The sequence below is a fragment of the Nerophis lumbriciformis genome, linkage group LG27 (assembly GCF_033978685.3).
Source record: "Nerophis lumbriciformis linkage group LG27, RoL_Nlum_v2.1, whole genome shotgun sequence".
Classification (NCBI taxonomy): Eukaryota; Metazoa; Chordata; class Actinopteri; order Syngnathiformes; family Syngnathidae; genus Nerophis; species Nerophis lumbriciformis.
Window position 1 is genome coordinate 3415001 of NC_084574.2, and position 27943 is coordinate 3442943.

At 35.7% G+C, this 27943-nt stretch overlaps 1 protein-coding gene across 8 annotated transcripts in view; it reads left to right on the forward strand.

The window, feature by feature from the left end:
* The window catches only part of lrba (LPS-responsive vesicle trafficking, beach and anchor containing), a 778336-nt gene that overhangs the window by 302912 nt on the left and 447481 nt on the right, over positions 1–27943 (forward strand). For all 8 annotated transcript variants that reach the window (XM_061923000.1, XM_061922999.1, XM_061922998.1 and 5 more), the window contains 2 exons: positions 14378–14442; positions 22445–22553. In XM_061923000.1, coding sequence (XP_061778984.1) covers positions 14378–14442; positions 22445–22553 — 174 coding nt within the window. The remainder of the gene's footprint in view (positions 1–14377; positions 14443–22444; positions 22554–27943) is intronic.

Below are 27943 nucleotides of genomic sequence, written 5' to 3' on the forward strand. Positions count from 1 at the left end.
ATATCGGTTTGAACCGTATGCAAGCGAAACCGAGGAAAACGACACGACAGCCAGCGACACGGGAGAAAGCGAGGACGAATTCGGCGATCGCCTTCTAACCAACGATTGGTATGTGTTTGTTTGGCATTAAAGGAAACTAACAACTATGAACTAGGTTTACAGCATATGAAATACATTTGGCAACAACATGCACTTTGAGAGTGCAGACAGCCCAATTTTCATCAATTAATATATTCTGTAGACATACCCTCATGTCAGCAGGCCAGGGAAGCTAGGGTTGATATTCTTCTCTTGATCATCTTCGGGACGGTGTGAGCCAAGACATCCAGGGGGTTTAGTTCGCTCGTCTGCGGGAACAAACTGCCGCCATTGCTTGCCGTGCTAGCGAGGTCCTTTGTCCCTGAATTGCTCACACACTCCGGCAGATTCAATGGGGGTCTGGCGGCAGATTTCTTTGACTTTATGGTTGGAAATGCATCTGCTTTGAGTGTCGCAGGATATCCACACATTCTTGCCATCTCTGTCGTAGCATAGCTTTCGTGGGTAAAGTGTGCGGAACAAACGTCCAATTTCTTGCCACTTTGGCATCTTTGGGCCACTGGTGCAACTTGAATCCGTCCCTGTTGGTGTTGTTACACCCTCCGACAACACACCGACGAGGCATGATGTCTCCAAGGTACGGAAAACAGTCGAAAAAACGGAAAATAACAGAGCCGATTTGACTCGGTGTTTGAGAAAATGGCGGATTGCTTCCCGATGTGACTTCACATTGTGACGTCATCGCTCCGAGAGCGAATATTAAAAAGGCGTTTAATTCGCCAAAATTCACCCATTTAGAGTTCGGAAATCGGTAAAAAAAAAAAAAAGGTCTTTTTTTTGCAACATCAAGGTATATGTTGACGCTTACATAGGTCTGGTGATAATGTTCCCCTTTAACAACTACCAGGCCTCGAATTGTAACTTTTTAAGGTCAAGGCAAGTGTTGCCTTAAAGGAGGGCTCATATTTTAGGGCGCCAAGGCATGTTAGAATGCATACATTATATATATATATATATATATATATATATATATATATATATATATATATATATATATATATATATATATATATATATATATATATATATATATATATATGTCTTAATAAGGTTATCCAAAAAATAGTGCTCGATACCGTAGTAGAGCGCAATATATGTATGTGTGGGAAAAAAAATCACAAGACTACTTCATCTCTACAGGCCTGTTTCATGAGGGGTTCCCTCAATCATCAGGAGATTTTAATGGGAGCATTCACATACCATGGTTTATATAGGGCACAGAGTGGGTGGGTACAGGCTGGCGTAGGGGCGTGGTGATTGGCTCATGTGTTACCTAGGAGGTGTTTCCGTCTGTGGCGGCATGCTGATACAATTTCGCTGCGCTTGTTGAGGGATGACAGGTCTGGACGGTAAATAATAAACAGCTTCTCTTTCAAGCATAGGTTGCATCTTTTATTACCACTATTGTAAGGTGTGCTGGATGCAAGAATTTGCCATGTTATTGAATATTCAACATTATTGTCTTTGAGGTCCCAAATGTGTTTGCTGAGTTCTGTGGTATTCCGCAGGTTTTGGTTCCTGAAAGAAGCCTTGTGATTGTTCCATCTGGTTTTAAACTCTCCCTCGGTTAATCCTACATATGTGTCGGATGTGTTAATGTCCTTGCGTGTTACCTTAGATTGGTAAACAACTGATGTTTGTAAGCACCCCCCGTTGAGAGGGCAATCAGGTTTCTTGCGGCAGTTGCAGCCTTTGTTGGTTTTGGGGTCGCTCTGTCCGGGGGCCGACGGCTCATTTGCAATTGTTTTGTTGTGGTTTGAGATAATTTGTCGTATATTGTTCATACAGCTGTAGCTCAATTTAATGTTGTTCTTGTTGAATACTTTTCTTAGGGTGTTGCCTTTGGGAAAGTGTTTGTCAATCAGAGTGAGGAATTTGTGGCCAATGTTAGTTGAGACGTTTTTGCTGTATGGGGGGTTGTACCAGATGATGTTGTTTCGTTTTCTGTTCTTTTTTGGTTGGTTTCCTGCGGAAAACCTGCGGAATACCACAGAACTCAGCAAACACATTTGGGACCTCAAAGACAATAATGTTGAATATTCAATAACATGGCAAATTCTTGCATCCAGCACACCTTACAATAGTGGTAATAAAAGATGCAACCTATGCTTGAAAGAGAAACTGTTTATTATTTACCGTCCAGACCTGTCATCCCTCAACAAGCGCAGCGAAATTGTATCAGCATGCCGCCACAGACGGAAACACCTCCTAGGTAACACATGAGCCAATCACCACGCCCCTACACCAGCCTGTACCCACCCACTCTGTGCCCTATATAAACCATGGTATGTGAATGCTCCCATTAAAATCTCCTGATGATTGAGGGAACCCCTCATGAAACAGGCCTGTTGAGATGAAGTAGTCTTGTGATTTTTTTTCCCACACATACATATATTGCGCCCTACTACGGTATCGAGCACTATTTTTTGGATAACCTTATTAAGACATACAGGTAAAAGCCAGTAAATTAGAATATTTTGAAAAACTTGATTTATTTCAGTAATTGCATTCAAAAGGTGTAACTTGTACATTATATTTATTCATTGCACACAGACTGATGCATTCAAATGTTTATTTCATTTAATTTTGATGATTTGAAGTGGCAACAAATGAAAATCCAAAATTCTGTGTGTCACAAAATTAGAATATTACTTAAGGCTAATACAAAAAAGGGATTTTTAGAAATGTTGGCCAACTGAAAAGTATGAAAATGAAAAATATGAGCATGTACAATACTCAATACTTGGTTGGAGCTCCTTTTGCCTCAATTACTGCGTTAATGCGGCGTGGCATGGAGTCGATGAGTTTCTGGCACTGCTCAGGTGTTATGAGAGTCCAGGTTGCTCTGATAGTGGCCTTCAACTCTTCTGCGTTTTTGGGTCTGGCATTCTGCATCTTCCTTTTCACAATACCCCACAGATTTTCTATGGGGCTAAGGTCAGGGGAGTTGGCGGGCCAATTTAGAACAGAAATACCATGGTCCGTAAACCAGGCACGGGTAGATTTTGCGCTGTGTGCAGGCGCCAAGTCCTGTTGGAACTTGAAATCTCCATCTCCATAGAGCAGGTCAGCAGCAGGAAGCATGAAGTGCTCTAAAACTTGCTGGTAGACGGCTGCGTTGACCCTGGATCTCAGGAAACAGAGTGGACCGACACCAGCTGGACTGCTGCTGAGTGGTCCAAAGTCATGTTTTCTGACGAAAGCAAATTTTGCATTTCCTTTGGAAATCGAGGTCCCAGAGTCTGGAGGAAGACAGGAGAGGCACAGGATCCACGTTGCCTGAAGTCTAGTGTAAAGTTTCCACCATCAGTGATGGTTTGGGGTGCCATGTCATCTGCTGGTGTCGGTCCACTCTGTTTCCTGAGATCCAGGGTCAACGCAGCCGTCTACCAGCAAGTTTTAGAGCACTTCATGCTTCCTGCTGCTGACCTGCTCTATGGAGATGGAGATTTCAAGTTCCAACAGGACTTGGCGCCTGCACACAGCGCAAAATCTACCCGTGCCTGGTTTACGGACCATGGTATTTCTGTTCTAAATTGGCCCGCCAACTCCCCTGACCTTAGCCCCATAGAAAATCTGTGGGGTATTGTGAAAAGGAAGATGCAGAATGCCAGACCCAAAAACACAGAAGAGTTGAAGGCCACTATCAGAGCAACCTGGGCTCTCATAACACCTGAGCAGTGCCAGAAACTCATCGACTCCATGCCACGCCGCATTAACGCAGTAATTGAGGCAAAAGGAGCTCCAACCAAGTATTGAGTATTGTACATGCTCATATTTTTCATTTTCATACTTTTCAGTTGGCCAACATTTCTAAAAATCCCTTTTTTGTATTAGCCTTAAGTAATATTCTAATTTTGTGACACACGGAATTTTGGATTTTCATTTGTTGCCACTTCAAATCATCAAAATTAAATGAAATAAACATTTGAATGCATCAGTCTGTGTGCAATGAATAAATATAATGTACAAGTTACACATTTTGAATGCAATTACTGAAATAAATCAAGTTTTTCAAAATATTCTAATTTACTGGCTTTTACCTGTGTGTGTGTGTGTGTGTGTGTATATATATATATATATATATATATAAACTATTTTTTATTCATTATACACCTTTGTGACATGAAAAACACAAGTAATCTTAAAAAAAAACATGGTGTGTACTTTTTGATATAAAAATAAAACAAAGCAGTTTGGCTAATAAAGATGAATATACAAACAAGCTTTGTTCTTCTCTTGGGTCAGTACAACAGTTCGGCGACAAAAATAATGAGGAATGACACCTCTCACATCGAATACACAATCTTCACAGCCTTCGTTCAATTCGATGAGACGACAAAACATTTGAGCTAGTATTGATGTTAATTTGAACACTGATAGTTTGCAGTTAAATAAAGGACGACTGAACAAAGTAAAGACTTTATAAACAAGTTTTGACAACATTGAGGGCGCTCGCGTCTTTTGCCGCAGTCGCTGTGGTTAAATTTGAGCCCTGAACTACACACCCTTTGCTCTGATTACGGCTTTGCACACTCTTGGCATTCTCTCCATGAGCTTCAAGAGGTAGTCACCTGAAATGGTTGTCACTTCACAGGTGTGCTTGAAGCTCATGGAGAGAATGCAAAGCAGTAATCAGAACAAAGGGTGGCTATTTTGAAGAAACTAGAATATAAAACATGTTTTCAGTTATTTCCCCTTTTTTGTTAAGTACATAACTCCACATGTGTTCATTCATAGTTTTGATGTGACAATCTACAATGTAAATAGTCACGAAAATAAAGAAAACACATTGAGTTTGGAGAAGGTTTGTCCACACTTTTGCATACCTGCCAACTACTCCGGTTTTCCCGTAATTAGTACGGTTTTCATCAACCTATTCCGGGTTACGGTTGCAGTGATAAAAAATACGGTTTTTCATTAATTAAAAAAAATAATTTTTTTTTAAGTTTTATTCACGAAATCGCGTAACAACAATGACATTCGACACTGCTTCCCGTAACTTCCTATCGAGCCATTCCGAATGCCATGCGCGAGGCTATTTATAGCACCGCTGCCAAGCACGAGGCACCAGTTGCCATTGTTTCCAAACGAGCGAACGATCATGGAATCAGCCGGAGAAAAATCGCAAACGAGTCTTAAACCGAAAAGAAAACTGCAGTCATTCCGTGAAGAATATTCAAAAGCCTATCCGGGAATAATTATCCGTTCCAAAAAGGGTGAAAACTACGCGAATTGCACCTTGTGCAGACAAGATTTTTCGATCGGACACGGAGGAATTAGCGATGTAAAAGTGAAAATTTGGATTTTAGCCACAAAAAGGTAATGACACCAATGTTATCTATTGGAATTGTTTAGTACTGTTATACTGTTAAAAGTGTTTATACTATTTATGCTTTCAAGTCCAAGTTGAAGAAATCTTGTTAAATGTTGACAGCATAACTACCAAAATACAGAAGTATGTCCTTAATATTTTTGCAGTGCTATTTCTGTTGAAAAGTTAAAATGATTACATTAGAGATGTTATGTGCCACTTTTCAAGTGTCTGATGGCTTAAATTCATTTTTCATATTTTGAATTCTTTTGAAAGGCTTACAAAAAAACTACATTTGAATTGTAATTCCATGCTATTGACAGGACTATTAATTTTAATGAAGTTAGCTTACCATGTTTACAGTATGATAATTGTGATAGAAATGTGAATTTTAGGCACAGAATATTTTTTTACAATTGAACAAGGCAGTAGATTATACAAGCTTGGACAGAAAGTTAATAATGACACCAATTTTATTTTTAATGGAATTGTTTAGTACTATTTTACCATTTGTTTACTGTAAAAAGTGTTTATACTTTCAATGAACAAATTGAAGTCTTGTGAAAGGTTGACAGGATAACTGGCATTAACTGTCAAAATAATTTCAAACTATTGAAGTTAGCTTACAGAATAAACATGTCAATCAACCCATATGATTTTTGCTGTAATATTTTTGTTTTGAAAAGTCACTGTGACTGATAGAAAAGTGATGCTTTTAGCAACATTTTAACCTGTCTGAATGATAATAATCATTTTGCGTCGGGGGGCGAACCTGAACCCCCCACCAGGACTTTGTCCTGGACCTACCTGGACCCTGGCTACTAGGTTTTTCTTTTGGCTTTTACTGTATATTAGTAACGAATAAAGGTGCAAAACTTGTAAGCCGGCGTTTGTTTGTAATGTTTCTTTAGTCAGAGTTAATAATAATAATAATAATAACTGGGATTTATATTGCGCTTTTCTAAGTACCCAAAGTCGCTTTACATGTAGAACCCATCAATCATTCACACCTGGTGGTGGTAAGCTACTTTCATAGCCACAGCTGCCCTGGGGTAGACTGACGGAAGCGTGGCTGCAATTTGCGCCAACAACCCCTCCGACCACCACCTATCATTCATCAAACCGGTGTGAGTGGCACCGGGGGCAAAGGGTGAAGTGTCCCGCCCAAGGACACAACGGCAGCGATTTTTGGATGGTAAGAGGCGGGGAGCGAACCTGCAACCCTCAGGTTTCTGGCACGGTTGCTCTACCCACTACGCCATGCTGCCCCACTTATTTACTTATTTAGAGACAACTAGTCCTGTTATGGACGCTCACAAACGTCCACTACTGTGGTGTCTGCTGGTTCTCAGGAGTACATTTTGAAAGATCTCAATGGATGTTGTTCCCTCACGTGGTGTGATTGGCTCGGTTATCAGTCCCCCTAAAATCCCGATCGTGTCAAGTCCAGCGCTTACATCCGAGTATTTATAAGAAATCACACGAGGAGATGGAACCTGCGTGTTTTTCTGCTCTTCCAAAGAGAAGCGCTCTATTTATGGCCCGACTTCCTGTGGTGTTTATTTGAAATCCGGCTTGCGGAGAGCCTGGCCCTGGTCTGGAATATCCCCAACCGGCCACAGGCTCACACTCATGTTTAATGTCCTTCAACTTCTACCCCCTATAGCTTCTCTCACGCGAGTGTGGGCTCTTTTTTTATTTGTTTTATTCCCTTTTTCTATTTGGACTGTATGGTAAACACAATAGGATCCTTCAGGACACAAGTGCAGTGTTGAAACGACTTCACTGGCTTCAACACATAATTGGCTTTGATGGCTTTTTATTTGTTTTTTTTGGTGAACATTCCCAGTGTGGAAACGTGCTTAGTCGTCACGTATATGATGAAGGCGCTCAAGTTTATATTAGAATTTCTTGTAAATTGATCCTTCCTTCCGCCTCGCAGCGGCGATATGTTGGGTCCCAGTGGGCTTCCTAAGTTTACCCGAAGGTCAGTCGGTCCCCGCATAAACACGCTGTTTCCTCTATCGGCATCCACGACATGATGACAGCAGAGTTCCCAAAAAAAAGGAAAAAAGGAAGAACTTTCTCACAACTTGGCTTTTATGTCGTCATTCCCAATGTTCTTGGGCTTTGACTGAGTTTCCTTCATCATTATGAGTAAGGGTGCACAAAAAATTGTATTCAAATCCAAATCGTAATTATTAGACTGTATTTATGTTATTCACATGTGAATAATGCTGTATAATAGACTATTAATGTTATTCACATGTGAATAATGCTGTATAATAGACTGTATTTGTTATTCACATGTGAATAATGCTGTATAATAGACTGTATTAATGTTATTCACATGTGAATAATGCTGTATAATAGACTGTATTTATATTATTCACATGTGAATAATGCTGTATAATACTGTATTTGTTATTCACATGTGAATAATGCTGTATAATACTGTATTTGTTATTCACATGTGAATAATGCTGTATAATAGACTGTATTTATATTATTCACATGTGAATAATGTTGTATAATAGACTGTTTTCATATTATTCACATGTTAATAATGCTGTATAATACTGTATTTGTTATTCACATGTGAATAATGCTGTATAATAGACTGCATTTATATTATTCACATGTGAATAATGCTGTATAATACTGTATTTGTTATTCACATGTGAATAATGCTGTATAATAGACTGTATTTATATTATTCACATGTGAATAATGCTGTATAATAGACTGTATTTATATTATTCACATGTGAATAATGCTGTATAATAGACTGTATTCATATTATTCACATGTGAATAATGCTGTATAATACTGTATTTATGTTATTCACATGTGAATACTGCTGTATAATAGACTGTATTTATATTATTCACATGTGAATAATGCTGTATAATAGACTGTATTTATGTTATTCACATGTGAATACTGCTGTATAATAGACTGTATTTATATTATTCACATGTGAATAATGCTGTATAATAGACTATTTATATTCTTCACATGTGAATAATGTTGTATAATATACTGTATTTATATTATTCACATGTGAATAATGCTGTATAATACTGTATTTGTTATTCACATGTGAATAATGCTGTATAATAGACTGTATTTATATTATTCACTTGTGAATAATGTTGTATAATAGACTGTTTTCATATTATTCACATGTTAATAATGCTGTATAATACTGTATTTGTTATTCACATGTGAATAATGCTGTATAATAGACTGCATTTATATTATTCACATGTGAATAATGCTGTATAATACTGTATTTGTTATTCACATGTGAATAATGCTGTATAATAGACTGTATTTATATTATTCACATGTGAATAATGCTGTATAATAGACTGTATTTATATTATTCACATGTGAATAATGCTGTATAATAGACTGTATTCATATTATTCACATGTGAATAATGCTGTATAATACTGTATTTATGTTATTCACATGTGAATACTGCTGTATAATAGACTGTATTTATATTATTCACATGTGAATAATGCTGTATAATACTGTATTTATGTTATTCACATGTGAATAATGCTGTATAATAGACTGTATTTATATTATTCACATGTGAATAATGCTGTATAATACTGTATTTATGTTATTCACATGTGAATAATGCTGTATAATAGACTGTATTTATATTATTCACATGTGAATAATGCTGTATAATAGACTGTATTTATATTATTGACATGTGAATAATGCTGTATAATAGACTGTATTTATATTATTCACATGTGGATAATGCTGTATAATAGACTGTATTTATGTTATTCACATGTGAATAATGCTGTTTAATAGACTGTATTTATATTATTCACATGTGAATAATGCTGTATAATAGACTGTATTTATATTATTCACATGTGAATAATGCTGTATAATAGACTGTATTTATATTATTCACATGTGAATAATGCTGTTTAATAGACTGTATTTATGTTATTCACATGTGAATAATGCTGTATAGTAGACTGTATTTATTATTCACATGTGGATAATGCTGTATAATAGACTGTATTTATATTTTTCACATGTGAATAATGCTGTATAATAGACTGTATTTATATTATTCACATGCGAATAATGCTGTATAATAGACTGTATTGATATTATTCACATGTGAATAATGCTGTATAATAGACTGTATTTATATTATTCACATGTGAATAATGCTGTATAATAGACTGTATTTATATTATTCACATGTGGATAATGCTGTATAATAGACTGTATTTATATTATTCACATGTGAATAATGCTGTATAATAGACTGTATTTATATTATTCACATGTGAATAATGTTGTATAATAGACTGTATTTATGTTATTCACATGTGAATAATGCTGTATAATACTGTATGTTATTCACATGTGAATAATGCTGTATAATAGACTGTATTTATATTATTCACATGTGAATAATGCTGTATAATACTGTATTTATGTTATTCACATGTGAATAATGCTGTATAATAGACTATTTATATTATTCACATGTGAATACTGCTGTATAATAGACTGTATTTATATTATTCACATGTGAATACTGCTGCATAATAGACTGTATTTATATTATTCACATGTGAATAATGCTGTATAATAGACTGTATTTATATTATTCACATGTGAATAATGCTGTATAATACTGTATTTATGTTATTCACATGTGAATAATGCTGTATAATTGACTGTATTTATATTATTCACATGTGAATAATGCTGTATAATAGACTGTATTTGTTATTCACATGTGAATAATGCTGTATAATACTGTATTTATGTTATTCACATGTGAATAATGCTGTATAATAGACTGTATTTATATTATTCACATGTGAATAATGCTGTATAATACTGTATTTGTTATTCACATGTGAATAATGCTGTATAATAGACTGTATTTATATTATTCACATGTGAATAATGCTGTATAATAGACTGTATTTGTTATTCACATGTGAATAATGCTGTATAATACTGTATTTATGTTATTCACATGTGAATAATGCTGTATAATAGACTGTATTTATATTTTTCACATGTGAATAATGCTGTATATTAGACTGTATTTATGTTATTCACATGCGAATAATGCTGTATAATAGACTGTATTGATATTATTCACATGTGAATAATGCTGTATAATACTGTATTTATGTTATTCACATGTGAATAATGCTGTATAATAGACTGTATTTATATTATTCACATGTGAATAATGCTGTATAATAGACTGTATTTATATTATTGTAAAAATACCTACAAAATACCTAAGTGTTTATTGTCTATTGTAAGAAAACTGTGGTGCTGAATTTCCCCCAGGGATCAATAAAGTACTTTCTATTCTATTCTATTGTATTATTCATCCCGATTTTTTAATCGATTCATAATTTTTTTTAAAATCAATTAAAAAAAAGAAAAAGAAAAAGTAAAACTTTTTTTTTATTTTTTTATTAAGAATCCATTTTCAAAAATCATTTCTTAGGCAAATCTCCATGCAAGCAAATGAGCTTTTCTAACCTGTTTTGGAAATATTGTATTATTATAGTTCCGCACCTTTCTCTTATGTCTAATACGAGACGAAACCGGCCAACAAACCCCCACATATGTTATACCGTCGGAAATGTCTCGTTCGCGCCGATGGGGCGTACTTTAAGTTGGGAACATTTCGTGTTACCATGGCGACGCTATTTCGAAAACTAATCGCTATGGGCCAATTGAATGGGTACGCAACCTTTTATAATGGCGGATATTGCCAGCAGAACGCTCCAAACTGCAAGATTACCTCCTCTTGTAGCTCAGCCATTCTTTTTCACGTAGCTCGGTGCTTAACGTCTCATTTTGTTCACACACTTGTCTACTACTACTACACAAGTTTACTTAAGCATGCTAACTTTTTCAACTAATTTTACCCATTTTTTTCCCCTATTTCCGCAGCCATACATCTTAGAGTCATATTACTTGGTATATAAAACATGTGAACTGTTATCACGCTAACATTAGCACACATGCTAAATGTTAGCAATTTTATGTAAGCATGCTAACATTTTAGGGTGGCTCTTGTCGGAGGCAGATATTTACATATATCCGAATTTAAGTGTTACTTCTTTTATTTCATAGTCATATTTGAAAACAGCTCGTGTTTTTCCATTTGTTCTCTTTCTGTTTGTCTGCAAGTAAACTGTGTGTGTTAACCTTGAAGCTTTGGAATGTAAGAAAGAGAGATAATGTGCATGTGTTTTGACTAGAGAGACTTAAGAGGGGAGAGGGTTTTTTCGGGAGGACAGACCATCTTAGGGGCGCAATTGAATGTTCTATGCTGGACTGGTCTCAATGTATATCTGCAAAGCTTTGCAAATATATTACAAAATACCTATTCTGTCTCTGGTGGTTTTTCAACTCAGCTTTAAGTGTCGTAAAGAGCTTGGGAGCGACTTGTGATTTGAATTCCCTGGGAGGAACAACTGGTCCAAAACGCAACACTCTGTAGCTCATTTTGTACAGTTAGACCTAAAACTCACAAATTCAGACACTCTGCACCATCTTCAAAGCAGGGCACAGATAGCAGGCCCATCAAAATTTCCGCGGGAATTTTCTAGTTATAATTATTATACTGAATAATACATGGCAGGAATTGTGCTTAATCGAGAATAGACTCGCTGTATTTATGTTATTCACATGTGAATAATGCTGTTTAATAGACTGTATTTATGTTATTCACATGTGAATAATGCTGTATAATACTGTATTTATGTTATTCACATGTGAATAATGCTGTATAATAGACTGTATTTATATGTTTCACATGTGAATAATGCTGTATAATAGACTGTATTTATATTATTCACATGTGAATAATGCTGTATAATAGACTGTATTTGTTATTCACATGTGAATAATGCTGTATAATAGACTGTATTTATATTATTCACATGTGAATAATGCTGTATAATAGACTGTATTCATATTATTCACATGTGAATAATGCTGTTTAATAGACTGTATTTATGTTATTCACATGTGAATAATGCTGTATAATACTGTATTTATGTTATTCACATGTGAATAATGCTGTATAATAGACTGTATTCATATGTTTCACATGTGAATAATGCTGTATAATAGACTGTATTTATGTTATTCACATGTGAATAATGCTGTATAATAGACTGTATTTATATTATACACATGTGAATAATGCTGTATAATAGACTGTATTTATATTATTCACATGTGAATAATGCTGTATAATAGACTGTATTCATATTATTCACATGTGGATAATGCTGTATAATACTGTATTTATGTTATTCACATGTGAATAATGCTGTATAATAGACTGTATTTATGTTATTCACATGTGAATAATGCTGTATAATAGACTGTATTTATATTATTCACATGTGAATAATGCTGTATAATAGACTGTATTTATGTTATTCACATGTGAATAATGCTGTATAATAGACTGTATTTATATTATTCACATGTGAATAATGCTGTATAATAGACTGTATTTATATTATTCACATGTGAATAATGCTGTATAATAGACTGTATTTATGTTATTCACATGTGAATAATGCTGTATAATAGACTGTATTTATATTATTCACATGACTCGCATCTGCAGTGCGCTTTATAATCCGCTGCGCCCTATGGTCCGAAAAATATGGTTATTAAGATCTGTTTGCGGCTAAGAAAAGGACTATCTTCAGTGAAGGCACATTTTCAAAGTATTGGAAACATTATCTTAAGGCCCAAGCTGTTTGTTTACATGCTTTTTTTTATTTCTCTTTGCTATTTGGGCTTATTGGACCCTAATTAGAATAAAAACTAAGAATCATCTTTTGATATGATGTACTTAGTCCATAAGTACACAAACGTGTACTTCATGTTTAGTGACATGCTAATTCTTATTTTTTACACTTTTTTCCATTGTATGTTATACTCTTCTGACACCACCAGATGGCAGTATAAGTGTCCACATAAGTGGCCATAAGACCCCAATTCAGTAGTGTACACAATTTTGGAAATAAGCACTAAAAGGTGCATGTGGCCAACTAAGCCTTTAGTTAAGGTAAATTTGGCAAGACTAATCGTGATGTGAACATCTGTCATCGTAAATTACTTTCTGATCACTAGCTACCCTTTCCTTAATCATACCAAACTGTGAGTGACTAAGTGGGACCTTTATGGATGCTTTAGGCCCCTTTAGAGTGTAAGTGTGGAAAAATGCTCCCCAAACCGTATTTATTTGCAAACAAGGGTATTTACAAGGAGATCCCAACAAATCTTCCTGCTTGACTCGTTTTGTATTAAGTGATGCTTCTAGGGACACTTCATGTGTTCTTAAAGAGCACTTTGCTCTTTCACATGAGCTTTTTTCACGCATACTTCCTCAACTCCCCCGGGAGGAAGCCAGCGGGGAAGAAAAAGAGAGCTCGGCGAGGTTCAGAAAGGCCCCCATAACCTTGTTGCTTTATTATTCTTTTGACGCTTGCGTGGAAGGCGTTGAAATGTGCGAACAGAACACAAGAGCCGATGGCCGTCCAGCTCCCCCCCTGGTCTCTTGGTGCCCCCCCGACAACCAGGATTTTGAGGTTCACTCGCCGGGTGTCTGCGGTGGGATTGTTTAGACTGACACCTTCAAGCAAAACGCCAGTCGGGAGAGGAGGAAATCTGCGTATTGGCGAGTGATAAATGCACTCCTTTCCATTAATTCTTATGTTTGTGTACTCGTTTCCATACCTATCTAGGCTTTGTCCTTTCTTACCCCTCAAACAATGACTGTTGTAACTAATATGTTTCTATTTCCTCTTTGGTTGGTCTCTATGGCAACAAATCATTTTTTAAGTGTCCCAGGTTTTACAGAACCCTTCCAGTAAAACACCTTTGGCTGGTTTTTGTCTTTCCTTGCAGGAATGGCAGAATTCCATCCAGAAGAACGCAGGTCTGGCCTTTATCGAGCTGGTCAACGAAGGCAGGTGAGGAACTGCGCTTGAACCGGGATTCAGATGAGAGATTGGGAATAAAGTCATCCACCATTGTTGTTGAAATGCATCTTAACTAGGGTTGCAATTAGGGCTGCAGCTAACGATTATTTTTCTATCGATTAATCTATAGATTATTTTTTCGATTAATCTATAGATTATTTTTCCTTTTACCGATTTTTTTTTTTATTTAAAATGAAGAGGAAAAAATAAATGTAGGCCAGTTTTTTTCAAAAGGCATGGCTTTTATTTACAAAAAAAAAAGTATGGCCACTCAGTCAACATTGACAACAACATGACAAAATATTCTGTAACAATGTAAACATTTAAAACTTTTAACATTTAACAAAATTAAAAGTAGCTTATTTGCTTTTTAATGTGCAAATATAAAAGTAAACATCCAGTGCAAATCTTAATATTCTGGAATAGTATAAGCATTTAAAAAGTAAAAGTATTGCTTATTTTGCTTTAAAATGTGCAAAAATAAAGATAAACATCCAATACAAAAAAGTGCAAAACGGAAATATTCTGTAACAAGTGTAAACATTTCAACAAAAGTAAAAGTATTGCCTATTTGCTAAAATGTGCAAAAATAAAGCTAAACATCCAATACAAAAAAGTGTACAGTGTAAACATTTCAACAAAAGTAAAAGTATTGCTTATTTTGCTTAATAACACAACAATGATAGTATGATTAAAGTGAAAGTTAATTGTTGGTTTGTACATAGTATATGTAACTGTTAATGTTGTAAAAGGTATTTGCACAACTAATTAACGTTAGCGTTTGTGACACGTCTTGTGCCGTGGGGTTCTTTCAGGACCGACAGACTGAACGCCAGACGGCTTTGCCAGGTTTACAATCTTTTAATTTTACACAAAGTCTTTTCTCTTCCAACTCTTTTCTCTTTCTTTCCTCGCTTTTCAGCTCCTCTTCCTCGCTCGCTCGTCGTCCCCTGTCTCTTGCGGCGTCGCTCCCGGCGCGCCCCGCCTCGCCGCTCGCTCACCGCCGCCGCCTCTCCACAGCGTTAAAGAGGAGCGCGTCTTTGTAAACACTGAACAGGCACGCCAAACGCGCCTCTCAGAGCAAACGGTGCTTTAGTTTATGAATTTACAACGCAGATACAAATGACACATTCATGTTTTTGTGTAATAATGACAACGTATACGCACGCGGACGATTGACTTGTTGATGGTGATGGCAAGAACGCTGTCGGGGGTTTTCTTTTCAAATGTTCGTTCATAGCCGTTGTGCTGCTATGATAGGCCATTTCCGCTCGACGCAGTGTGCATACAACAACATTATTAGGCCGTTTATTGAAATACTCCGACACTTTTGACGACTTTTGGCGTGCTTTTTTCCCCTCGCTCGCATCGTCTACTTTGCGCTCCGCCATGACAGTAGTGTGACGTAAATATGCGACGCGCCGACGCACAAAAACGGCGTCGACGTATTTACGTAACCGATGACGTCGACTACGTCGACGCGTCGTTTCAGCCTTAGTTGCAATATTCCGGGAATATTCAAAATTGGAAACTTTCCATGGGAATATATGGGAATTAATGGGAATAAACATTGAATGCAACATGCTAGATCTTGCAGCATGATTATTAGCGAAAACAACCTGATTTAATGCAAATTCAGTAGAACATCAACCCTGCACTGTGCATTCCTCCATCACATGTGCAGTGCATTCTTTCATCACATGCACAGATAATTCCCAGCATGCTACACACTACAGCAGGGCTATTGAGGCCACACTAGTGCCCAATAATATATCATTATTGTAATTCCCCATTAAATCCCATATATTCCCATTAATTCCCATGGACGGTGTCCAACTTTGAATAATCAAAAAATGGTCAATATTTCCAAACTTCCCGAGCTTAACTTCCCGTGGTAAATTTCCGGAAACTTTCCACCACTTTTCAACCCTAACCTTAACACAACTAAACCCGACAAGGGTATTTTTACTTCAACCCTTTTTTTTTTTTTATTGTATAACACTTTCTTAGTTTAGTTTAGTTGAGTCTTTATTTGAAGGGACAATGCACAGAGACATTAAGCTCATAGACAGACATGTTCTGCTGCAGATTATAGCTAAATAGCTCATTTCCATCTGCAGTCCCTGGTTACCTAAATTAAAGAGATACAAAAACATGCAATACAATTATACTACAGAATGTAATCAAATAAAGAAAAGTGGTGAATTTTGGGAACGTAATCTTTTTTGCTTTAAATTATGCTGACAATTTAATTGAAAAACATTTATGAGAAAAACATTTTTTAATTCAGTGTAAAAAAATTAAGTGCAGAAATATTCTGCATATAAAAACATAAAGTTAAAAAAAATGCATAAAAATTCAGTGTAAAAAAAAAGTGCAGAAATACTTAATGTATAAAAAAATTCAGTGTAAAAAAAAAACAGTACATAAAAATTCAGTGCAAAAAAAATTTGTGTAAAAAAAATTAAGTGCAGAAATATTCTCTGTATAAAAAAAAACTGCATATAAATTCAGTGAAAAAAAAATTAAGTGCAGAAATACTCTATGTATAAAAAAATGAAGTTTAAAAAAAAACAGTACATAAAAATTCAGTGCAAAAAAAATTTGTGTAAGAAAACTTAAGTGTAGAAATATTCTGCATATGAAAAAATTCAGTGCAAAAAAATTCAGTGAAAAAAAAATTAAGTGCAGAAATATTCTCTGTATAAAAAAATTAAATAAAAAAAAAAACTGCATAAAAATTCAGTGAAAAAAATATTAAGTGCAGAAATACTCTATGTATGAAAAAATTAAGTTTAAAAAAAACAGTACATAAAAATTCAGTGCAAAAAAAATTTGTGTAAGAAAAATTAAGTGCAGAAATATTCTGCATATAAAAAAATTCTGTGCAAAAAAATTCAGTGAAAAAAAAATTAAGTGCAGAAATACTCTATGTATAAAAACATTAGGTAAAGAAATAAGAGTACATAAAAATTCAGTGCAAAAAAATTCAGTGTAAAAAAAACAGTACATAAAAATTCAGTGCAAAAAAATTTGTGTAAAAAAATTAAGTGCAGAAATATTCTCTGTATAAAAAAACTAAGTAAAAAAAACTGCATGAAAATTCAGTGAAAAAAAATTAAGTGCAGAAATACTCTATGTATAAAAAAATGAAGTTTAAAAAAAGCAGTACATAAAAATTCAGTGCAAAAAAATGTGTGTAAGAAAAATTAAGTGCATATAAAAAAATTCAGTGCAAAAAAATTCAATGTAAAAAAATTAAGTGCAGAAATACTCTATGTATAAAGAAATAGGTAAAGAAAAAACAGTACATAAAAATTCAGTGCAAAAAAAATTTGTGCAGAAATGTTCTGTGTATAGAAAAATTAAGTTAAAAAAACTGCATAAAAATTCAGTGCAAAAAAATTCAGTGTAAAAAAAATTAAGTGCATAAATACTCTGTATTAAAAAAAATTCAGTAAAAAAAAAACAGTACATAAAAATTCAGTGCAAAAAAAATTTGTGTAAAAAAATTAAGTGCAGAAATACTCTATGTATAAAAAAATAGGTAAAGAAAAAACAGTACATAAAAATTCAGTGCAAAAAAAATTTGTGCAGAAATGTTCTGTGTATAGAAAAATTAAGTTAAAAAAAACTGCATAAAAATTCAGTGCAAAAAAAAATTAAGTGCCTAAATACTCTGTATTAAAAAAAAATTCAGTTAAAAAAAAAACAGTACATAAAAATTCAGTGCAAAAATAATTTGTGCAAAAATTTGTGCAGAAATATGTGTATAAAAAAAATTCAGTGCAAAAAAATTATGTGTAAAAAAAAAAAAATTACAAATCTAAAAGAAATCTAAAGTGATTGCAAACTTGAGCTTCAAGCTTAATTTATCAGAAGTAGGTCTCGACTTTTGAAGCAACTAATATTTCTGCATTTAATTTTTTTTACACTGAATTTTTACACATTGGTTTTTAAAACACTGTATTTTAACAAATTTCATTTTTAAAGACAGACATTTTGCTCACATTTTTTTAATGGAATTGTCAGCATAATGTGATTTAAAGTTCAAACGCAAAAAAAATCATATACATAATTCAGTTTAAAAAAAGCTTAGCCATAATGACACAAATAAACACGTCGCTACTCTGTTATAACTACATGGCATTTTTTCGTGGAACTTTGGAGACATATTTTGCCCGAAACTCTGCATTGTATGACCTCATCGACATTTTCACTGTATTTGCAAAGCTAGTGGCTATGGTGGCCATAAAGGGATGTTCCCAACAGCCATTCAGTGCAACAGGATGCCAAGTAAACACGCTTGTAAGTACAAATAAGTGGTGAATTTTGGGAACTTTAATTGAAAAACATTTATGAGAAAAATGTGTTAAAATTCAGTGTAAAAAAATTAAGTGCAGAAATATTCTGGATATAAAAACATTAAGTTAAAAAAAATGCATAAGAATTCAGTGTAAAAAAAAAGTGCAGAAATACTTAATGTATGAAAACATTCAGTGTAAAAAAAAAAACAGTACATAAAAATTCAGTGCAAAAAAAATTTGTGTAAAAAAATTAAGTGCAGAAATACTCCATGTATAAAAAAATGAAGTTTAAAAAAAAACAGTACATAAAAATTCCGTGTAAGAAAAATTAGGTGCAGAAATATTCTGCATATAAAAAAATTCAGTGCAAAAAAATTCAGTGTAAAAAAGATTAAGTGCAGAAATACTCAATGTATAAAAAAAATTAGGTAAAGAAAAAACAGTACATAAAAATTCGGTGCAAAAAAAATTTGTGTAAAGAAAATTAAGTGCAGAAATATTCTGTGTATAGAAAAATTAAGTTAAAAAAACTGCATAAAAATTCAGTGCAAAAAAATTCAGTGTAAAAAAAATTAAGTGCATAAATACTCTGTATAAAAAAAATTAAGTTAAAAAAAACAGTACATAAAAATTCAGTGCAAAAATAATTTGTGTAAAAAATCTGTGCAGAAATATGTGTATAAAAATATTAAGTTTAAAAAAAAAAAATTCAGTGCAAAAAAATTATGTAAAAAAAAAAAAATTAGAAATCTAAAAGAAATCTAAAATGATTGCAAACTTGAGCTTCAATCTTAATTTATCAGAAGTAGGTCTTGACTTTTGAAGCAACTAATATTTCTGCATTTAATTTTTTTTACACTGAATTTTTACACATTGGTTTTTAAAACAAAGACATGCACCTGGGGATAAGTTGATTGGCAACACTAAATTGGCCCTAGTGTGTGGATGTGAGTGTGAATGTTGTCTGTCTATCTGTGTTGGCCCTGCGATGAGGTGGCGACTTGTCCAGGGTGTACCCCGCCTTCCGCCCGATTGTAGCTGAGATAGGCTCCAGCGCCCCCCGCGACCCCAAAGGGAATAAGCGGTAGAAAATGGATGGATGGATGGATGGAAACACTGTATTTTAACAAATTTCATTTTTAAAGACAGAGATTTTGCTCACATTTTTTTAATGGAATTGTCAGCATAATGTGATTTATCATATACATAATTCAGTTTAAAAAAAAGCTTAGCCATAATGACACAAATAAACAAGTCGCTACTCTGTTATAACTACATGGCATGTTTCGTGGAACTTTGGAGACATATTTTCTGCATTGTATGACCTCATCGACATTTTCACTGTCCATATTTTCAAAGCTAGTGGCTATGGTGGCCATAAAGGGATGTTCCCCACAGCCATTCAGTGCAACAGGATGCCAAGTAAACACGCTTGTAAGTACAAATAAGTTGTGTGGATGCGGAGCTGTGGTTATTGATAGCAGGACCAGGGTCAGGGCCGGAGAGGCCGCCGAGGGCCCCTGCGCCTCCGCTCCCCTGCTGCCCTGCGCCGCAACAGCAGGCTTAGGTTACAGTCATTCCCTGCAACCACACTCCAGTCCTCTCTGGGCCCCATCCAGTCCCTCCTCTCTGGCCTTTAGTCTGTTATTGTTCCACTTTGCACCGCGCTGACCTTTGGGGGCTGTAGTGAGGTTTGAGCTACACAAATATAGATCATGCTCGCAAAGAGGCGTATCGTTAATAAATCAATTAGCACCTGTGCCCCAGGGTGCTGCTTGAAATGACATTTTCTGCCCATTTTGCAAGCTTCTTTTCACAATTTTATGCTCATGGTGTCTTTTTCCAGTTCACAGACATATGTCGGAAGATACCGAGTAGCAGGACTTGCTGACATTCTCTAAGCCAGGCTTTTTCAACCACTGTGCCGCGGCGTGAGATACAGTCTGGTGTGCCGTGGGAGATGATCTAATTTCACCTATTTCGGCTGAAAATATGTTTTGCAAACCAGTCATTACAGTCTGAAAACGATGTGTTGTTGAGTGCACCTAAGAAAAGGCATTGAAGCTTAGGGAAGGCTATGCAGAACAAAACTAAAACTGAACTGGCTACAAAGTAAACAAAAACAGAATGCTGGACGACAGCAAAGACTTACTGCGGAGCAAAGACAATGTACATCCGAACACGACATGACAATCAGCAATGTCCCCCACAAAGGAGGATAAAAACAACTGAAATATTCTTGATTGCTAAAACAAAGTAGATGCGGGGAAATATCGCTCGAAGGAATACATGAAACTGCTCCAGGAAAATGCCAAAAAAAGAGAAAAAGCCACCAAAATAGGAGCGCGAGACAAGAAGTAAAACACTACACACAGGAAAACAGCAAAAAAAGTCCAAATAAGTCAGGGTGTGATGTGGCAGGTGGTGACAGTACACCTACTTTGAGACAAGACCTATATTGATACAGTACATCTACTTTGAGACAAGACCTATATTGATACAGTACATCTACTTTGAGACAAGACCTATATTGATACAGTACATCTACTTTGAGACAAGACCTATATTGATACAGTACATCTACTTTGAGACAAGACCTATATTGATACAGTACATCTACTTTGAGACAAGACCTATATTGATACAGTACACCTACTTTGAGACAAGACCTATATTGATACAGTACACCTACTTTGAGACAAGACCTATATTGATACAGTACATCTACTTTGAGACAAGACCTATATTGATACAGTACATCTACTTTGAGACAAGACCTATATTGATACAGTACATCTACTTTGAGACAAGACCTATATTGATACAGTACATCTACTTTGAGACAAGACCTATATTGATACAGTACATCTACTTTGAGACAAGACCTATATTGATACAGTACATCTACTTTGAGACAAGACCTATATTGATACAGCACATCTACTTTGAGACAAGACCTATATTGATAAAGTACATCTACTTTAAGACAAGACCTATATTGATACAGTACATCTACTTTGAGACAAGACCTATATTGATACAGTACACCTACTTTGAGACAAGACCTATATTGATACAGTACACCTACTTTGAGACAAGACCTATATTGATACAGTACATCTACTTTGAGACAAGACCTATATTGATACAGTACATCTACTTTGAGACAAGACCTATATTGATACAGTACATCTACTTTGAGACAAGACCTATATTGATACAGTACATCTACTTTGAGACAAGACCTATATTGATACAGTACACCTACTTTGAGACAAGACCTATATTGATACAGCACACCTACTTTGAGACAAGACCTATATTGATACAGTACACCTACTTTGAGACAAGACCTACATTGATACAGTACATCTACTTTGAGACAAGACCTATATTGAGACAGTACATCTACTTTGAGACAAGACCTATATTGATACAGTACACCTACTTTGAGACAAGACCTATATTGATACAGTACACCTACTTTGAGACAAGACCTATATTGATACAGTACATCTACTTTGAGACAAGACCTATATTGATACAGTACATCTACTTTGAGACAAGACCTATATTGATACAGCACATCTACTTTGAGACAAGACCTATATTGATAAAAAATGTGCCTTGGCTCAAAAAAGGTTGAATAGCACTGGTCTAAGCATGCAAATCTTCTTCTCCACCAGACTCCTGAGTCACACCATGAAGGACCACCTGGTCCGCGTGGCCAACGAAGCAGAGTTCATCCTCAGTCGGCAGAGGGCCGAAGACATCCATAAACATGCTGATTTTGAGGTAAGCAACATTTTATTTTTATTGAGCAGACCTCTTGTCCCCCCCACATAAATGAGACCTACAAAACGTGTCCAATTGTGTAATATTCTGCTGCGCTGTAGTTGTTGACGTAGCACCAACCTGCACAGACTAGACCAGGGGTCGGCAACCTTTACCAGTCAAAGAGCCATTTTGACCAGTTTCACAAATTATAGTAAACAATGGGAGCCGCAAAAAGTTTTGAAATTTTAAATGAAATAACACTGCATACAAAGTTTATTTTTTGCTATGTATAAACCAGGGGTCTCAGACACGCTGCCCACACCTTTTTATGGAATTTTTAAGCTGGTGCGGCACACGGGTTTTAATTCAATGTTTATTTATATAGCCCTAAATCACAAGTGTCTCAAAGGGCTGCACAAGCCACAACGACATCCTCGGTACAGAGCCCACATAAGGGCAAGGAAAAACTCACCCCAGTGGGACGTCGATGTGAATGACTATGAGAAACCTTGGAGAGGACCGCATATGTGGGTAACCCCCCCCCCTCTAGGGGAGACCGAAAGCAATGGATGTCGAGTGGGTCTGACATAATATTGTGAGAGTCCAGTCCATAGTGGATCCAACATAATAGTAAGAGTCCAGTCCATAGTGGATCTAACATAATAGTGAGAGTCCAGTCCATAGTGGATCTAACATAATAGTAAGAGTCCAGTCCATAGTGGATCTAACATAATAGTGAGAGTCCAGTCCATAGTGGATCTAACATAATAGTAAGAGTCCAGTCCATAGTGGATCTAACATAATAGTAAGAGTCCAGTCCATAGTGGATCTAACATAATAGTAAGAGTCCAGTCCATAGTGGATCTAACATAATAGTAAGAGTCCAGTCCATAGTGGATCTAACATAATAGTAAGAGTCCAGTCCATAGTGGATCTAACATAATAGTAAGAGTCCAGTCCATAGTGGGGCCAGCAGGACACCATCCCGAGCGGAGACGGGTCAGCAGCGCAGAGATGTTCCCAGCCGATGCACAGGCAAGCGGTCCACCCCGGGTCCCGATTCTGGACAGCCAGCACTTCATCCATGGCCACCGGACCTGTGCCCACCCCCCTCCACAAGGGATAGAGGGGAGCAGAGGAGAGAAGAAAAGAAACGGCAGATCAACTGGTCTAACAGGGGGTCTATTTAAAGGCTAGAGTATACAAATGAGTTTTAAGATGGGACTTAAATGCTTCTACTGAGGTAGCATCTCTAATTGTTACCGGGAGGGCATTCCATAGTACTGGAGCCCCAATAGAAAACGCTCTATAGCCCGCAGACTTTTTTTGGGCTCTGGGAATCACTAATAAGCCGGAGTTCTTTGAACGCAGATTTCTTGCCGGGACATATGGTACAATACAATCGACAAGATAGGACGGAGCTAGACCGTGTAGTATTTTATACGTAAGTAGTAAAACCTGAAAGTCACATCTTAAGTGCACAGGAAGCCAGTGCAGGTGAGCCAGTATAGGTATATATATATGTATATAAAGGTATATACAGTATAGGCGTAATATGATCAAACTTTCTTGTTCTTGTCAAAAGTCTAGCAGCCGCATTTTGTACCAACTGTAATCTTTTAATGCTAGACATAGGGAGACATGAAAATAATACGTTACAGTAGTCGAGACGAGACGTAACGAACGCATGAATAATGATCTCAGCGTCGCTAGTGGATAAAATAGAACGAATTTTAGCGATATTACGGAGATGAAAGAAGGCCGTTTTAGTAACACTCTTAATGTGTGACTCAAAGGAGAGAGTTGGGTGGAAGATAATACCCAGATTCTTTACTGATTCGCCTTGTGTAATTGTTTGGTTGTCAAATGTTAAGGTGGTATTATTAAATAAATGTCAATTGAATAGCGCTTGTCAGCGTCATGCGTGCCGTGATGGTACAGCATATAGCTCCCACTACAATCAGCGTGCCTGATCAGCCACGTGTTGAATGGGGCTTCCGCTTGCTCACGTAAGTGACAGCAAGGCATACTTGGTCAACAACCACACAGGTTACACTGACGGTGGCGGTATAAAACAACTTTAACACTCTTACTAATAATGCACCACACTGTTAACCCACACCAAACAAGAATGACAAACACATTTCGGGAGAACATCTGCACCGTAACACAATATAAACACAACAGGACAAATACCCAGAATCCCATGCAGCCCTAACTCTTCCGGGATACATTAGACACCCCCGCTACCAAACCCCGCCCACCTCAACTGACGCACAGAGAGAGGGGGGGGTTGATGTGTGAGGGAGCAGGCTTCGGGTGGGGGCGGGGTTTGGTGGTAGCAGGGGTGTATAATATAGCTCGAAGAGTCAGGGCTGCATGGGATTCTGGGTGTTTGTTCTGTTGTGTTTATGTTGTGTTAAGGTGCAGATGTTCTCCCGAGATGTGTTTGTCATTCTTGTTTGGTTTTGGTTCAAAGTGTGGCGCATTATTAGTAAGAGTGTTAAAGTTGTTTTATATGGTCACCGTCAGTGTAACCTGTGTGGCTGTTGACCAAGTATGCCTTGTTGTCACGTACGTGTGCAAGCAGAAGATGTATATTATGTTAAATGTTGGGCTGGCTTGCTGTTAATACAGATTGTAGAGCGCGCCAAATGTTGTACCATCATGGCACGCCCTTATTATATCTGTAAGGTTGAAAATCGGTGAATATTAATCCCGGGAGTTTTCTGCAAGAGGCACTGAAATCCGGAAGTTTCACGGGAAAATTGGGGGGTTCAGCAAGTAAGCTGCTGAGCCGCATCAGAGTGATCAAAGAGCCGCATGCGGCTCCGGAGCCGCGGGTTGCCGACCCCTGGACTAGACTGTCACTGACATCTTTGGCTATTACACAAAGTAGAACATCATGACTTGTAATGCATTATATACCACCCCGTATGTGCTCAATATGTTGAAAAATATTCTTAAATGAAGTCAATGCTAGTGCCATTATCTTGACATAATGATATGCGCTCGGCATCATGATTTATTTTTTCCGTGCTTGAAATAAGAAATGATGACTTTAAAAAAGTAGTTTTATATAGGGGGCATTTTACTTGAACTAAGCAAAATGATCTGCCAATTGAACAAGAAAATTGTCAAGACTTTCCAAAACAAGTAAAATTAGCTAACCTCAATGAACCCAAAAATAGCTTAAAATAAGTATATTCTCACTAATAACAAGTGCACTTTTCTTGATAGAAAAAACAAATATGAGACCTTTTTGCTCAATATGTTGAAAAATAGTCTTAAATTAAGTAAATGCTACTGCCATTATCGTGACATAATGATATGCGCTCGCCATTACATAAATATATATATATATATATATATATATATATATATATATATATATATATATATATATATATATATATATATATATATATATATATTTACAGCCCGGCCCCCGACCAAATTTTTTTTTTATTGTAATTTTGAAGAATTTATCTGAATGTGCATGAAGAAATGTCACATGTTTAAATATTAACTGTCAGTTTACTGTACTGTGCCAACTGTACTACTATATGAGTACGTATGTTCTATTGTTTCATTGAAAATAAAACAGCAAAGTCCATTTGGCTGTCATCTGTTTTAATTATGAGACACAATTGTGTCAAAGTCATGATTTTTTATTTCATGCTTGAAATAAGAAATGATGACTTTAAAAAAGTAGTTTTATACTTGACTTATGATTTCTAAACAAATTATGAATCAAATTGTAGACTGTAAGATTGACAATAGATTTTACGGTTAAATTCCGCCGACTGAGTTTTTTACCGTAAAATCAACTTTGGTACTGTTTTTTTTCATATACAGTAAGACACTGAAACATTAAAAAAAAAAAAATTAAAACAAGATTTGTCAGTAAAAACAAACAAAATGGCAGCTCTGTTGCTTGAATTTTACTGCTAAAAACAGTGGTATTGTTTCTCCATTCCATTCTATTTATTCCATTGTTTTATTTGCTGTAAAAAAACAAACACTGCTTTTATTGTAAAATTCTGGTGACTGAGCCACCAATTTTTTAAGTCAAATATAATACTATTTTTTTGCAGCTTATGTAAAAAAATACATTAATGTATTATATATGCACATCACTGCAAAAAGTCAGTGTTCAAAAACAAGAAAAAAAAATAAAAGAGGGGTATTTTATTTGAACTAAGCAAAATTATCTGCCAATAGAACAAGAAAATTTGGCTTGTCAAGGCTTTCCTAAAACAAGTAAAATTAGCTAACATCAATGAACCCAAAAATACCTTAAAATAAGTATATTCTCACTAATAAGTGCACTTTTCTTGGTAGAAAAAAAAATATGACACCTTTTTGCTCAATATGTTGAAAAATATTCCTAAATGAAGTAAATGCTAGTGCCATTATCTTGACATAATGATATGCGCTCGGCATTACATTTCTTGAAACCAGCAAACTTATACTAAAAACTAGTTTATTGTTCTTAATGGAAAGGCAACAAGGCAAGCGCTTGTTACTCTCGGGGTCTCTTAGCCGCTCAGTCTAAAAATGCATTTTTCCATGGATAACATGACATCATCGCGCCAAGTGCGTGCTCTTTCAGTGAATTAGTGTGCATATATACAGCCTGGACCCCGGCCAAAAAATGTTTAATTGTAATTTTGAAGAATTAATCTGAATGTGCATGAACTATTTCTAACAAATAGTTAGAAATGTCACATGATAAATGTTTAAATATTAACTGTCAGTTTACTGTACTGTGCCAACTGTACTACTATATGAGTACGTATGTTCTATTGTTTCATTGAAAATAAAACAGCATTTGGCTGTCATCTGTTTTAATTATGAGACACAATTGTGTCAAAGTCATGATTTTTTTTATTTCATGCTTGAAATAAGAAATGATGACTTTAAAAAAGTAGTTTTATACTTGTGAGTGTTGATGACACAGCTTTGCAACACTTGATATTCTAGTTTCAAGCATGTTTTACTCAATATAGGTCATCAAATCTCAGCAACAAGCTGTAATATCTTACTGAGATCATTTAGGACTTAAAACAAGTAAAACACTCTAACATAAAATCTGCTTAGTGAGAAGAATGATCTTATCAGACAGAAAATAATGCCGGACATTTGAGGCATTTAAGAAACACCGCTACTTAATATGTCCGTGTGGAAACTCGTTCGGTACACTTCCGAACTGAACCGGAAACCCCGTACCGAAACGGTTCAATACAAATACAAGTTTGACACAAATGGTGCACTTTATTTTTTAATTTGTGAGGACTTTGTGGGCTGAAAACCCAATGAAAGTCCACGGGACTCCGATGTCCAGTTGGAGTTACCATACTGTCACTTCAGAAGAGGCAGCATGGAAAGAACTACTTAATACCGTA